The following is a 14,481-nucleotide window of genomic DNA, read 5'->3' as shown; positions in this document are numbered from 1 at the left end:
GGGAGGTAGGCAGAGGAGTGGGACACGGCGCGCTCTGAGGGAGGGGGGGATTTTAGCTATGGAGCAATGCTTTTAAGGCTTTGGGTATATCTCCACTTCAAGCTGGAGATGTAAATTCCAGCTTGAGGAGAGACATACCTATGCTAGCTCTAATCAAGCGCCATAGAAATAGTGTAGGTGCAGCAGTAGGAGGGACTAGCTACCCCAAATACTATACATACCTGTCCGTGACAGTAGGTATATACTTGGAAAAGCTAGCCTCCTCCCGCAGCTGCAGCTACACTCTATTTTTAGTACCCTCCCAGGTAATGCCGTGAGCTAAAAATTACACCTCTAGCTCCATGTGTAGACATCCCCTCCTAAGAAAAATTGTATTCATAAAAATTAGGTGAAAGTTATTTCAGAAGAAATTACTTTTTTTTAAGTACTTCGATACTTCCAACGCATTTGCTTAATATATAATGCAGAACTGAAACTCTCTTTTGCATTAAGGATTCAAAATCTCATAGAACTGAGGGAAACTTCCTGCTAATAATGAGGAGGTTCCTTACCTAAATATGACTTTAGGAATCTAGTGTATAACTTTAACAATACTAACATATATGCATAGGAAGTCTATTTGGAGCTTTATTATTATTTCTATAGCACCTAAAGTGTGCCGGGTACATAAGAGAACAAAAAATAGCCTTGGTCCCTGCCTCCCCTGACAATACAGGCAGGATACTATGCACAACCTGGAACCCTTCTACATTTTGTTGAAAGCTTGTTGCTGACTGAACATTACAAGATAAGTCCCTAGATAACACCATGCTTACCTTACAAAGTGCACAAAAACCCACCCTTATTTATTGCATCTTACAAGGCCCTCCCTCCAGCCCCAGGCATTGGTAACAATTCACAGCTTTGTATTTCACTACATAGTTAGGCAAGCAGAATGATATGTTCTGGGATCTTCCCTTAGCAGTCAGCTTTACAAGTTTAGCAAAAAACTGACTGTGCTCAGTAGGTGACTTTCAAAGGCTCCTAAATTGATCAAATATAATCCAGCTTCCTTTGAAACAAATGAAAGAACTTCTCAGTGAGAGTTATTTCCATGACATGTTAGCTTTCAGCTTCAGCTGTAGACCTAATCAAAGAAAGTTTACAAGACTTTTTTTATAATGGGAGAAGTCTACATTTTTTCGCTTTCTTCACATTTAAAAACTGTAGAAATTTTTTTTCCCTAAACTTTAAAAATAAACAAGCTCCAAGCAGAGACTATGCATGGAGCATTTCAGTCCTAAAATATAAAAGTTTCAAAAAGTTATAGCTGAGGTGTGACTGAAAAGAGGAGGTCTGCTGATATCAGTGAAGAAAGATGCCAACTCCTTGCAACTCATATTGCTGGCCTGCTGTGGATTGGTGAAGCGTTGCCGTTGGGTATGATTTAGCAGCTTTTATGGAGATAGAGATGAATGTCCCTTGGCCTGCAATACAGCCTCCATGTCATTGTGAAGACTCTGTTGTAATATTCTTAGTAAATGATCATGAAAAATTACAGAAAAATATAAATATTTTATTTCTGCATAGCCCTTTTTGCCATGAAAAATTCCAAGAAGTTTTTGCATACTACATACGGTAAATAAAATACAGCCAGGTGTAGGGTGGCAGCTAATTAGCATACTACTGCACAGCAGTAGGAAATATTGGACAAGGCCATTGGGAAAATCCCTTATTCTTACAAAAAGTTCCATGGAACTTTTAGTGTCCATATAGAACAGACAGGCCTGTTGCTTCTGAGATGAGAACCACAACTTTGAGCAGGAAACAAAGAGTCTGGGAAATCAGTGAATGTTTAGAACTAGTGGAGGGACTGATATGGCTTCTCCACTGAAAATAAATCATTGCCCATAATGTTTGAGATGGAGTAGTACAGTATATGACAGCCAGTGTAATAAGTGGTTAATAGAGATCAGCTTTCGAGATCAGTATCAGATTAGGGATCAAAATCACTTTTGGAGATCAAGGGCCACATTTTAGAGGGATTTAGACACCTGGATAGGCACCAAAGTCTGCCATGTTGGTACCCTGACATTTTCAAAACTGCAGCGTCAGTGTTGCCTGATGCCTCAGTTTTCACTGATCAGCATTTTCAAAACAGCCTAAGAGCTACTGCCATCCCACAGTGAAGGAGCTGTGCCCAGCCTTACCTTCAGCCAAAGCCCTGGAGGCCCCAAAGTGGGATTTTTAAACTAAGTGGGAAAATGTCTATTTTGACTGCAGATCCCAGTCCTGTAGGTGAGCTGTGATATGTGTCTGTTGCCTGATATGTGTCAGTTGCCGCAGCCAGGGGTGGCTCCAGGCATCAGCACGCCAAGCGTGTACTTGGGGTGGCAAGCCATGGGGGGCGCTCTGCCGGTTGCCGCAAGGGCGGCAGGCAGGTTGCCTTCGGCGGCTTGCCTGCTGAGGGTCCGCTGGTCCCACGGCTTCGGCAGACCTTCCGCAGGCTGCTGCTGAATTCGCCGGACCAGGGGCCTCCCACAGGCAAGCCACTGAAGGCAGCCTGCCTGCCGTGCTTGGGGTGGCAAAATAACTAGAGCCACCCTGGCTGCAGGCAGGGCCGTCCTTAGCCATAGGCAGAACAGGCAGCTGCCTAGGGCACCACTAGGTCTGGGGGCACCACTCTGCTGGAGCCCGGACAGATAGGAAGCAGTGGAGAATGTAAGAGCAGGGCTGCTGGGTCCTAGAGAGAGCCGAATGCAGCACAGTCTGAGGGAGGGGATTGGCTGCTGGGGTCTCTGGGAAAGGGTGGGGGAAGGAACTCACCTGGGAGTGTGACTCTTTCCCCCGGTGTGAGGGCTGTCAAGGCTGTGTTGGGTGAGGTGCTGGGGGGGAGGTGAGGCTGGCTGCCTACCTGCTGAGGAATGACAGTGAAAGTAACTCACTTCCTCGCAAGCAGCCAGGATTGGAATGGTCACAGAGGGCTGGGCTGGGGATAGCCAGATAGCATGTGCGAAAAATCAGGACAAGGGGTTGGAGCAGGGTGAGCAGATGTCCCACTTTTATAGGGACAGTCCCAATTTTGTGGTCTTTTTCTTATATAGGCTCCTATTGCCCCCCACCTCCCATCCTGATTTTTCACACTTGCTGTCTGGTCACCCTAAGTGGGGGTAATTGGTGCCTATATAAGACAAAGCTCCAAATATCGGGACTGGCCCTATAAAAATCAGGACATCTGGATCTGGTCTCCCTAGCTGGGGAGTGCATCTCTCCCCCGGACTGGCAGTGATCCATCTCATCCAGGGAGAGCTGCACAGGGCAGGATGAGCTGCTGTGGCTCCATGGGTGCCCCGTCCCTGAGATCAGATGCTGTGCTAACTTCACCATGGTCTGTTGGGCTGGCGGTGGTGCCCATTAGCGAGTGATCAGACTTGAGGGTTTGCTGCTGCTGTTGCCACTCTGCACCGCAAGAGGTGGATTTTGGGGTCCTGCAGTTTTCCACCAATCTCCTCTTCTACTGCAGCTGTTGAACCAGCAGGCGGGGGGCGGGGAGTGAGCCAAGCATGAAAGCAGTACTGTGTTGCCATTTTGATTGTCATTGAGCAAATTTGTTTGCCAAAAATGCTTGCTAACAATCCTGAATTCAATTTCAATATTTTTTTTTAAAAATCAGTATCTTAGCCAAAAACAGAAAATTAAGTTGACAACTATTTGTGACAAGTTTGGTATGGGGAAGGGAGTGGGCCAGTTTTCGTCAGAGAAACAAAAAATGTTGACTGATTTTCCTATAGCCCTGTTACTGCTAAATAGAGCCCTCTGTCATAAACAGATAGCTAAGGGTTAATGTCTCTTTCACCTGAAGCACCTGACCAGAGGACCAATCAGGAAACCGGATTTTTTCAACTTTGGGTGGAGGGAATTTTGTGTCTGAGACTTTGTTGTCTGTCTGCCTGCTTTCTCTGAGCTTTGGAGAAGTAGTTCTGCTTTCTAATCTTCTGTTTCTAAGTGTAAGGACAAAGAGATCAGATAGTAAGTTATATGGTTTCTTTTCTTTGGTATTTGCATGAATATAAGTGCTGGAGTGCTTTGATTTGTATTCTTTTTGAATAAGGCTGTTTATTCAATATTCTTTTAAGCAATTGACCCTGTATTTTGTCACCTTAATACAAAGAGATCATTTGTATGTATTTTTCTTTCTTTTTATATAAAGCTTTCTTTTAAGACCTGTTGGAGTTTTTCTTTACTTCAGGGAAATTGAGTCTGTACTCACCAGGGAATTGGTGGGAGGAAGAAATCAGGGGAAATCTGTGTGTGTTGGATTTGTTAGCCTGATTTTACATTCCCTCTGGGTGAAGAGGAAAGTACTTTTTGTTTCCAGGACTGGGAACGGAGAGGGGGAGTCACTCTGTTTGGATTCACAGAGCTTATGTTTGTGTATCTCAGCAGGAGCACCTGGAGGGGGGAAGGGAAAAAGGATTATTTCCCTTTGTTGTGAGACTCAAGGGATTTGGGTCTTGGGGTCCCCAGGGAAGGTTTTTCAGGGGGACCAGAGTGCCCCAAAACACTCTAATTTTTTGGGTGGTGGCAGCAAGTACCAGGTCCAAGCTGGTAACTAAGCTTGGAGGTTTTCATGCTAACCCCCATATTTTGGACGCTAAGGTCCAAATCTGGGACTAAGGTTATGATACCCTCCAACAACTGTAATATGCTCATCTCCTTACTAATGTATAGAGCAGGGGTCGGCAACCTACAACACATGTGCCAAAGGTGGCATGCGAGCTGATTTTTGATGACACGCAGTGGTGGGCTGAGCGGCTCAGCCCACCGCTGTTCTGGAGTTCCGGCTGCCAGCCCCGCTCAGCACCTGCTGCTGGCCTGGAGACCCCCAAGGAACCCCAGGCTGGCAGAGGGTTGAGCAGGCCGGCGGCTGAGACCCTGGCTGAGCCACTCAACCCACTGTCGGCCTGGGGTTCCATTCACTCAGCTGGCAACGGGCTAAGATGGACTAAATTCAACGAAATAGGAAAACAGGAGCAACTAATGACAAAGTGCAAGAACCTAGAGCAGTGGTCCCCAACCTTTTTCATCTGGCAGGTGCCAGACGAAGGACCATGGTGGCGGACGAGCATCCACCGAAATGCTGCTGAAATTCAGCGGCAAGCAGTGTCATCCAGAGGCGTCGGCACCAAAATGCTGCCAAATTTCGGCGACATTTCAGCAGATGCTCATCCTCCAGCCAGTACGCGGGTGCACTGAGAGGCCCCTGTGGGCACCTGCGGGCACCACGTTGGGGACCCCTGACCTAGAAAGCCTCCTGAAGCATGGTGATCATTTTGATTTAAATGGACTTGAACTGTACGAAGAATTGAGTTGTTGCCACATGCAAAATCGATGATGTACAGTTTATTCATACCAGCAAACTTGCCACTCATATTCTACTGACAATTCCTGTAACAGTAGCATCAGGAGAACGGAGTTTCTCAAAACTAAAGCTCATTAAAAACTATCTCCGCTCTACGATGAGTCAGGGACACTTGACTGGTCTTGCTATTCTTGCAATCGAACAAGATATCACTTTGTCTTTGTCATACAATGACATTATTACTGATTTTGCAACCAAAAAAGCCAGAAAGATTGCTTTTAATTAAAAACTAATCCTTGTTTCAACACCTCTTCATATAAATTTTCAATAAAATGTTGACAAATTTAAAAAAATATATTTGCATCATTCTGTCAAATCAGAATTTTTTCTATAGTGCTACTTCTTTAGTGCTAGTCCATCAGCATTACAGTGTGCTTAATTAAGTTAAAGTAACATGCATGTGGCAAGTTTTCCAATACTGTAAGCTTATGTTCATGTTGCTAAGAGCAAGACAGGCACAGGGGCACCAGTTTAATAATCCCGGCTAGGGCACCATAAATCCTAAGGACGGCCCTGGCTGCAGGAGGAGGGCTGGATGCAGGCCACCAATTGGTAGAAGAATAGCACAGCACATGCAAAAGACAGATAAGGGCATAGGGAAACTTTGGGTGAGTGTGTGTTTTTCACCTGCCAGGCATGGGCTTGCTAAGTGGCTGAACTGGCTTAGGTGCTTAACTCCAGGAGAGGGTTCATGGCTGAAGATCCTGAGTGGAGGGAGCTGCTTATTTCTGTATCAGACAGGCATATCAGCTCAGTCACTTGAGCACTTATGCCTCTTTCGTCTCTCTGTCCTCCTGGCTGGTTTATGTGGCTCCCCACTCAGCTTGCTGGCTTCTAAAAAGTCTCTTCCTTAGGCACTTTAATATCCCTCGACAGGGAGTCTAGGCAGCATGGAGTCATCCAACTTGAAAATTCCACTAGGCAATGTTCTGCCTCTAAAAATCTGAGCCCAAGAGTAATCAGCTACAACACTAAACAGGGACTCAAGAGACCTGGGTCCTATTCTAAGCTATGTTACTGACTGATAGTGTGACCTTGGGCAAACACTTACCTCCCTTATGCTGTGCCTCAGTTTTCCCATCTGTAAAATGGGGCAATGAGACTTTCACTTCTTTATAAAATGCTTTTAAATTTATGGTAGAAAAGCACTACAGAAGTGCTACATGTTTATTAATTCTTATTATACAGGAATCAAAACCAGTAGAGATCCTTTTTAAGGATCAATAAAGATCAGCATTAGGGGTGTCAAAATCTAAAGGAATCAACATTGTGCAGCTCAGTTTATGGAGTAATATCAGTAGGGAATCAGCCATAGGGCCAGTTCAACTCTGAGGACAGATATGGATCTAATTTAAGGATCAGCGTGGATCTGTTTAAACATAAGCCATAAGGATCTGAGTTAGGATCAGCAACTGTAGGGCTCCTGTACAAATAGATGCTGCAGCCCAACCCATGTTGTCCAGGCAGTAGGTGGTGTACACACCCCTGGGTTTGAGTTGTGCATAATCTTTTGCTTCCAATTAAAAACATAGTAGCAGCTATATTTTCCTTAGCCTAGAGGCTCCAATTTCTAAATGTTGACTTCCCACCCCAGTTTTGTGCCTTCATTCTTTATTTAGTAGGGACATTTTTGGTTAGTTTATTTCGTGATCTTTTTTTCCCATCCTTGAAACTGATGAAGTTGGCCATGAATTTTTTCTAAACAGAGCATCATCATGTATGAAACAGTTTGACCCTTCAAGGAAGAAGTGGGAGGAAGACATTGAATCACCTCTCTGGCGGTCAGTTATTTCCAGTTTTTTTTAATAAAAATTAGCTAGATAGACATTGACCTAGATCAACGTTGTTTGCAATTCTCATGAGTCACGCACGCATTCGCTGCGAAGTTTGTACTTAGTGCTTAGAACTCCACTCCCCACAGTCATGTGGTTACGTGAGACACTGGGGTTTCACTAGGAAAAGTGTCTAGGGCTTGAAATAAAAAATTTGAGACTCCAAAGGCTCAAGAGCAAGAAAGCAAATAAAACCTCCCCATTTATTGCCTTATTTTTAAGCCAATCTCGTGATTTGGGGGACGGGCCTACCCCAAAATGTGGCACACTTGGGGCTGACGACTTGGCCAGCAGCAGGTGTATGCAAGCTGCCCCAGAAGCCCCTCCAACAGATTTCAGAGGGGTGAGCCCATCCTGCCATTCCCACGTTCCTAGCTGATCCCTCCCAGGCCAGGGGTGCGAGAGACCTGGCTCCCACTACTCACTCTGGCTTAGGGTGACCAGATGTCCCAATTTTATAGGGACAGTCCCGATTTTTGGGTCTTTTTCTTGTATAGGATCCTATTACCCCCTGTCCCGATATTTCACACTTGCTGTCTGGTCACCCTACTCCGGCTGCCCCTGTTTTTTCCCCCCTCCCTGCGCCTCGTGCTGCCCCTCTGCACCCCACTTCTGCACCAGGGCGCAGCAGCGTCCGGGCAGAGCCAGCCAGGGCAGCAGCTTCAGCGGCGGCCACCGAGCATGCTCAGACTGTCAGCCCGGCGCAGGAAGCGGACGGAGCGGTGGCAGCGCCAGCATGCGTGCGGGGCTCGGGCAGGCCTTGCGGGGGCTGCTGCTGCTCTCGGCTCGCAGCTGCTCCTGCTCTGGAGCGGGAAGGAGGAGGTGGCTGGTGCCGCCGCTGCCGTGCTGCAGCTGGCTCAGCACCATGACTCAGGGCAGCACGGAGCAGCGGGGGCGGCCCCACTCGCCCGAGTACCGCCTCTACTTTAGTAAGTAGCAGCGCCCCTGGGACTGCGGGCGCCGCAGCCTCTGGCCGGGGAGGTGCGGGGCGCGGTGGAACGCGGGGTGGCTGCGAGCTCAGGGACGCTGCCCCCTGCTAGCCGTAATTGGGGGGCGCTCCCTAAAGGGGGTGAATGGAGAAAGCCAGGATTCCCCCCCTCCCCGGCCATGCTTTAGAGCTTAACTAGGAAACTTGGCCTGGGGTGTTAGCATAGGCACCCCCTGTTGCTGGCCCCCTCTCCACCCCGGGGCGCTGGAGCATTGGGTTGAAACCTACAGGCTTTTTCTACAAATGAATAAAGACTAAGATGTGGCTAGATGCTTTAGGCTTCCTAGGCCTGGAGAGTTGGCCTGTGTAGAGGGCTTTGTCTCCAGCCCTGCAGGGAATTTGAATGTCCCAGAGAAACAGTTGAAGGCTTGTCTCCCCAGAGGGTGATTTAAAAAAAAATATTAAAAAAATACAGTAAAATTAATCCAGTACGAAGGAGTCTCTTGTGTCCCACTGGGTGAGACTTATGGTATTGAGGGCCTTTCAGCCAGTGGCCCCACTATGGGGCAAAACACACATCCCAGAATGAAGATAAGGTGACCAGATGTCCTGATTTTATAGGGACAGTCCCGATATTTGGAGCTTTGTCTTATATAGGTGCCAATTACCCCTGCCACCCTCTGTACTGATTTTTCACCCTTGCTATCTGGTCACCCTAAATGAAGAAGAGAAGACAATTACAAATAAAAAAAAACACGTAGGAAACTTTTTAAGCAGTGCATGAGTTTAATTACTTTGGCAGGAATAACAGTGTGTAGACTGTCTTGTGAGTCCATGCTTCTGATGTAATAGTAGTGAGTGCTCCAAATGTGCTTGTAGTAAAGGGAAGTTTGCATATGAAATGAGGATAGCTATTTTACTGAGGGCGGGCTGAGCAGTCTGCATGTATGAAAGTGTGAACGAAGCTCTCAGACCTATCAAGACAGAAAAACCTAGTGTGACAGGGTGGGTGAGGAAATACATCTTTTCTTGGACCAGCTTCTTTTGCCTCACTCGTCTTGTCTCCCTAATGCCCTGGGACAACACGTTTACACCAACATTGCAAACAAGAAGCTAGTGTGGTTACTTTCAATTTCACACTTCCTTTTTTTAATGGTTATGAAGACTTAAAAAAAGCTACTTTCTGATTTTGCTCCTAACACTGATTTTTATACCACTGTCATTCCATTACCTTCAGTGGAGTCACTTCTGATTTACTTTGCTGCGAGAGAAATGGACAGATGTAAATGGTCAGTTGCACTCTGTCAGAACTTTGTCACACTGACTCGAGGTTGGGTGTGATAGGCTTGATCTAGTGACTGTCACTTCAGTTTGAACAGTGGCCTGTGAGTAGGCCCCTACCAATTTCACTGTCCATTTTGGTCAATTTCACAGAAGATTTTAAAAATCGTAAATTTCATGATTTCAGCTATTTAAATCTGAAATTTCACAGTGTTGTAATTGTAGGGGTCCTGACCCCAAAAGGAGTTGAGGGTGTGTGTGGCAAGGTTATTGTAGGGAGGGTTGCAGTACTGCTACCCTTACTTCTGCACTGTTGCTAGCAGTGGCCCTGCCTTCGGAGCTGGGCAGCTGTGGCTTGGCGACAGCTGGCTGGGAGCTCAACTGTAAGGGCAAAGCTGCCATTAGCAGAAGCATGTTATGGTATTTCCACCCTTACTTCTGCACTGCTGCTAGTGGGGCACTGCCTTCAGAGCTGGGTGCCCGGCCAACAGCCGCTGCTCTCCAGCCGTCCAACTCTGAAGGCAGTGCAGAAGTAAGGGTGGCAATACTGCAGCCTCCCCAAAAATAAGCTGATTTTTGTCAGCAACTGATAAAAACTGCAACTCCCTATTGGGTCAGGACCCCCAGTTTGAGAAATGCTTGTCTCCCTGTGAAATCTGTACAGTATAGGGTAAAAGCACAAAAAAGACCAGATTTTGTGGAAGGAGACCAGATTTCATGGTCCGTGATGCATTTTTCATGGCCATGAATTTGGTAGGGCCCTACCTATGGCTAAACTTTGTCTTTTATGTGCTGGAATGTAATACCATATTTGTACAACATTTGCATAACAATTGTTTCTGCATTAATAATAATACATGGAGAGATACCTAGATCTGGAAGGGACCCTGAAAGGTCATTGAGTCCAGTCCAGCCCCCTGCCTTCACTAGCAGGATCATGTACTGATTTTGTGCCAGATCTTTGTGAACTCACAACCGTGGGTTTAGCAGGCCAATGCTCAAACCACTGAGCTGTTCCTTCCCCATGTTGCCGGGGTAGATGTATAAATCGATCATTTTATCGTAAAATTTGCAGTTTGACTCCAGAAGAGACTTTGTTACAACATAAATCCCCTGGGAAAGCAGTGTTTCAATTTAAAATACTTATAGACCCTTGTCTGTCTATAATGATGGAAGCAATAGGGACATATTTATTAGTAATGTGGACATCTTTCAGCATGTTTGGTTTAGATTTGTAACAATTTTTTTTTGTCTCGCAGAGAATGCGGAGGGTAAATATATTTCCCCGTTTCATGACATTCCTCTGCTTGCTGGATCTAAAGAGGTATATGTTAGACTCAAATGCAGTTATTATTTCTTGAAATGGTGGATGTTGTGTCGTCTAATGGTCAAAAGCGGGTTGATTTTTTTTTCCTTTTCAATAGAAATCTTGTTTTATTTTTAGCAATTACTACAATAGATTCATATATATTAGGACCAGAAGGGACCTTTATGATCTGTGGCAGGGGTCGCAAACTCAAATGACCACGAGAGCCATATGAGGGCTAGTTCTTTGGCCCTAGGACCACATCACTGACACCCAGCCCTCGCTGCCCCTGCCCTGCCCCCACTCCACCCCTTCCATGAGGCCCCGCCTCTTCCCATCCCTTCCTTGTTCCCATTCCAATCCCTTCCCTGAAGTCCCCACCCCAACTCTGCCCTCTCCCTGCCCCCAGACGGTCCATAAAGGATGTGGCAGGGGCTCGTGGCAGGGAGTTGAGGTGCAGCAGGGGGTTGGGGTGCAGGCAGGGGACTCAGGGTGCAGAAGGGGTGGGAGATGCAGCAGAGGGCTCAGGGCGGGGGTTTGGGGTGCAGGAGGGGATTGAGGTTCAGGCAGGGGGCTCAAGGCAGGGAGTTTGGGTGCAGCAGGGGGTTGGTGGAGAAGGGGTGTGGGATGCAGAGGGGGCTCGGAATGGGGTTAGGGTGTGGGGTGCAGCAGGAGGCTCAGGGCAGGGGGTTGAGGTGCAGGCAGGGGGCTCAGAGCAGGGAGCTTGGGTGCAGCAGGGGGGTTGGGGTTCAGGCAGTGGGCTCAAGGCAGGGGATTGGGGTGCAGAAGGGGTGTGGGATGCAGCAGGGGGCTCAGGGCATGGCGTTGGGGTGTAGCAGGAGGCTCGGGCAGGGGTTTGAGGTACAGGCAGGGAGCTCAGGACACGGGGTTGGGATGCAGCAGGAGGTTGGGATGCAGGCAAGGGGCTCAGGGCACGGGGTTGGGGTGCAGCAGGGGGCTCAGGGCAGGGAGTTGGGGGATGGGGTGCAGGAGGGCTTCAGGTTGGGGGTGGCAGCAGCGCACACTGGGGCCAGGCAGGCTGCTGGCCCCAGCCCCGCTCCGCTCTGGGAAGTAGCTGAACTGAGGGGGCCGCAGGGCTCTGCACACTGCTTGCCATGCCTCCAGGTACCTTCCCTGACGCTCCCATTGGCCGTGGTTCCACATTCTCGGCCAATGGGAGCTGTGGGGGGCGGTGCCTAGAAGCTAGGGCAACATGCGGATGGAGCCCTCTGCTTCTCCTCCCCCCCCCCCGCTGGCCGCAGGGATGTGATGCCAGCCACTTCAGGGAGTGTCCCGAGGCTCGAGGGGGCAATCCCAGAGGTGTAGTTTCCCCATCCCTCACCTGGAGGTAGGCTGGGGGGGTGCACAGGAGATAGCTCCGCGGTCCGTGTGTTTGAGACCCCTGATCCTCCATAGTACAGACCATAGAATTTCACCCAGTTATTTCTGTGTTGAGTTCAATAATTTGTGGTGGAACTGGAGTGTGTCTTTTAGAAAGATATGCAGTTTTGATTTAAAGACTTTCAAACAATAGGTCCACTGTATCCTTTGGTAAAGTGTTCCAGGCGTTAATTACCCTGGTTGTTAAAATTCTGTGCTTATGTGTGCTAATTTAGAATACAGTTTCTACTGTTACTATTCCTAAATCACTTTTTGTTTCATCAAACCCATGTAAATTGCTATTTTTCTACAGTACCAGCAGTTTTGCAGTAGAAGAGGCTTACACAATACATATTTATGTGAATGGTATATTTCTTTAATTCCCAAAAGACATGTTATAATTTGAAGACAGCAATAATGCCCAAGAGAGGAGTGGTAATCGCACCTTTGGAGAATTACAAGGCATGAGATGCAGCCAAGCACTTTCACGTATTGTTAGCCATATTCCCTGGAGTTTCATTATTGCTATAGTGAAATGCCTGTTTTCTATGTCATCTGTGAAAACTGCCAGCCTTCAGTTTAATCTGAGAAGAGATTTGCTTATTATGGCATACTAGTTCCAAAAAATAGCTTGGGAACTTTTCAGCCTTTAAGGTCTGTTGCCTCAATTGTTCAGTTGGTTTGTAGGATGGAACACTGAGAAAAATATGCAGCCCTACCGTGTGCCCAGAGGGGTTTTCCTAAACAGATAAATGCTATGTCAATATCATTCTGTTTAATCATTTGCAACCAGGGCTTGAAAAGTGTACCTGATGCCTTTGTGTGGGAGGACTAAACCTGCTGGTGAGAGGTTGATGGGAAAGACAAGAGTTGGAAGGCCTTACAAGGGAGGTCCAGGGGCCATAACTTTATTAGCACCTCTTACTATCCTTAGCTGCTGGGAGGGAGGAGGGTGCTGACATTTCCGCTAAGATGCTGTTCCTGCATCCTTCTTTCGTCTTTTTTTAAACTTGCCTCTGGCAAGCAGATGTCTGATGAATTTGAAGCTCCTCCCATTCTGGCTGATGAGCAAGGGAAGAAATTTCTGTTTCTTCTGTCCCTCCAGAGCCTCCAGTCTGCTGGGAGAGACATGGGTCTCCACTTTGATCCCTCTCCCAGTTTCCTAGATGCTGGAAGGGGACTGGAGAACAGGGCCGCCCAGAGGGGGTGCAAATGGGGCAATTTGCCCCGGGCCCCACAGGAGCCCCCACAAGAGTTTTTCGGGACCCTTGGAGCGGAGTCCTTCACTTGCTCCGGGGGCCCTGGAAAACTCTCGCAGGGCATGGGCCCCCAGAGCTTCTTCCACTCTGGGTCTTCGGTGGCAATTTGATGGCGAGGGGTCCTTCTGCTCCACCACCAAAGTGCCCTGAAGACCCATGGCAGGGGGTCCTTCCGCCCCGGGACTCGCTGCCAAAGTGTCAGGTCTTCGGCCGCAATTCGGCGGCCGGGGGTCCTTCCGCTCCGGGACCCGCCACCAAAGTGCCCCGAAGACCCACAGTGGGGGGGTCCTTCTGCCCCGGGACCCGCCGCCAAAGTGCCGGGTCTTCGGCGGCAATTCAGTGGCAGGAAGACCCCAGGCCCCTTGAATCCTCTGGGCGGCTCTGCTGGAGAACGAAGAGGCCTCTGCTACTCTTCCTCTCTTCCAGCCTCTGTCTTTAAAGTCCTCTTCACTTGTGAATAACTCCAATGCCTGCTGCTGTTTATAATGCAATTCACAGCTGTTGCAAGCAGCAGCAGGATGAAACTGACCTGGTTCTTAACAGTTTTGTGGCTGTCTATTGAATGGAATCTGTAAAGCAGCACTGAAACTAACAGGTCTTAATTTCACTCAGCTGATGCTTGGCAAAGAAACTAGATTTGTCCCTTTCTGATTCAGGAAGATGAAAATGCATCAGTTCACATTTGGAAGGTTATAGCCTTTCAACCATTAGGAAATTTAAATGTTTTAAAAATGAGTTACAGTTATAGAGAAATTGATGGCTTAGGTCCCCGCTCATATTCTCAAGGACTAGCTTGCCACTCATGAGTGGATTTTTCAGGCCCTTTTAAAAACTACTAGTATAGTCTGTGTAGACTCTACAGTGTAGTAATTATTTATAGAAACACCATGGTATTCTTTTCTCTAACATGAATATATTTTGGATTCGACTCCTGTAAGTGAGCGTTCTAAATGCAAATTTTTCTTTTTCTGTATAGGATAAGGAGGTTCCTGCGAAGAGATCAAAGACTAATGGAAGCGAGGTACAGTTAGAAATTATTTTTCATTAAATGTAATTTTGCTATGCTCTGATTGTAATGGACACATTAGCATGGG

At 47.5% G+C, this 14,481-nt stretch overlaps 1 protein-coding gene across 2 annotated transcripts in view; it reads left to right on the top strand.

The window, feature by feature from the left end:
• Positions 1–7,935: 7,935 nt before the first annotated feature.
• PPA2 (inorganic pyrophosphatase 2) overlaps positions 7,936–14,481 on the top strand; it is a 79,380-nt gene continuing 72,834 nt past the window's right edge. For both annotated transcript variants that reach the window (XM_030564493.1, XM_030564494.1), the window contains exons 1-3: positions 7,936–8,162; positions 10,702–10,766; positions 14,364–14,408. In XM_030564493.1, coding sequence (XP_030420353.1) covers positions 7,970–8,162; positions 10,702–10,766; positions 14,364–14,408 — 303 coding nt within the window. In that variant the 5' untranslated portion in view covers positions 7,936–7,969. The remainder of the gene's footprint in view (positions 8,163–10,701; positions 10,767–14,363; positions 14,409–14,481) is intronic.

This window comes from Gopherus evgoodei, chromosome 5 (genome assembly GCF_007399415.2).
Source record: "Gopherus evgoodei ecotype Sinaloan lineage chromosome 5, rGopEvg1_v1.p, whole genome shotgun sequence".
In the NCBI taxonomy this organism is placed as follows: domain Eukaryota; kingdom Metazoa; phylum Chordata; order Testudines; family Testudinidae; genus Gopherus; species Gopherus evgoodei.
Note: the sequence above shows the minus strand (reverse complement) of the source record. Positions and strands in the feature narration are given on the sequence as shown.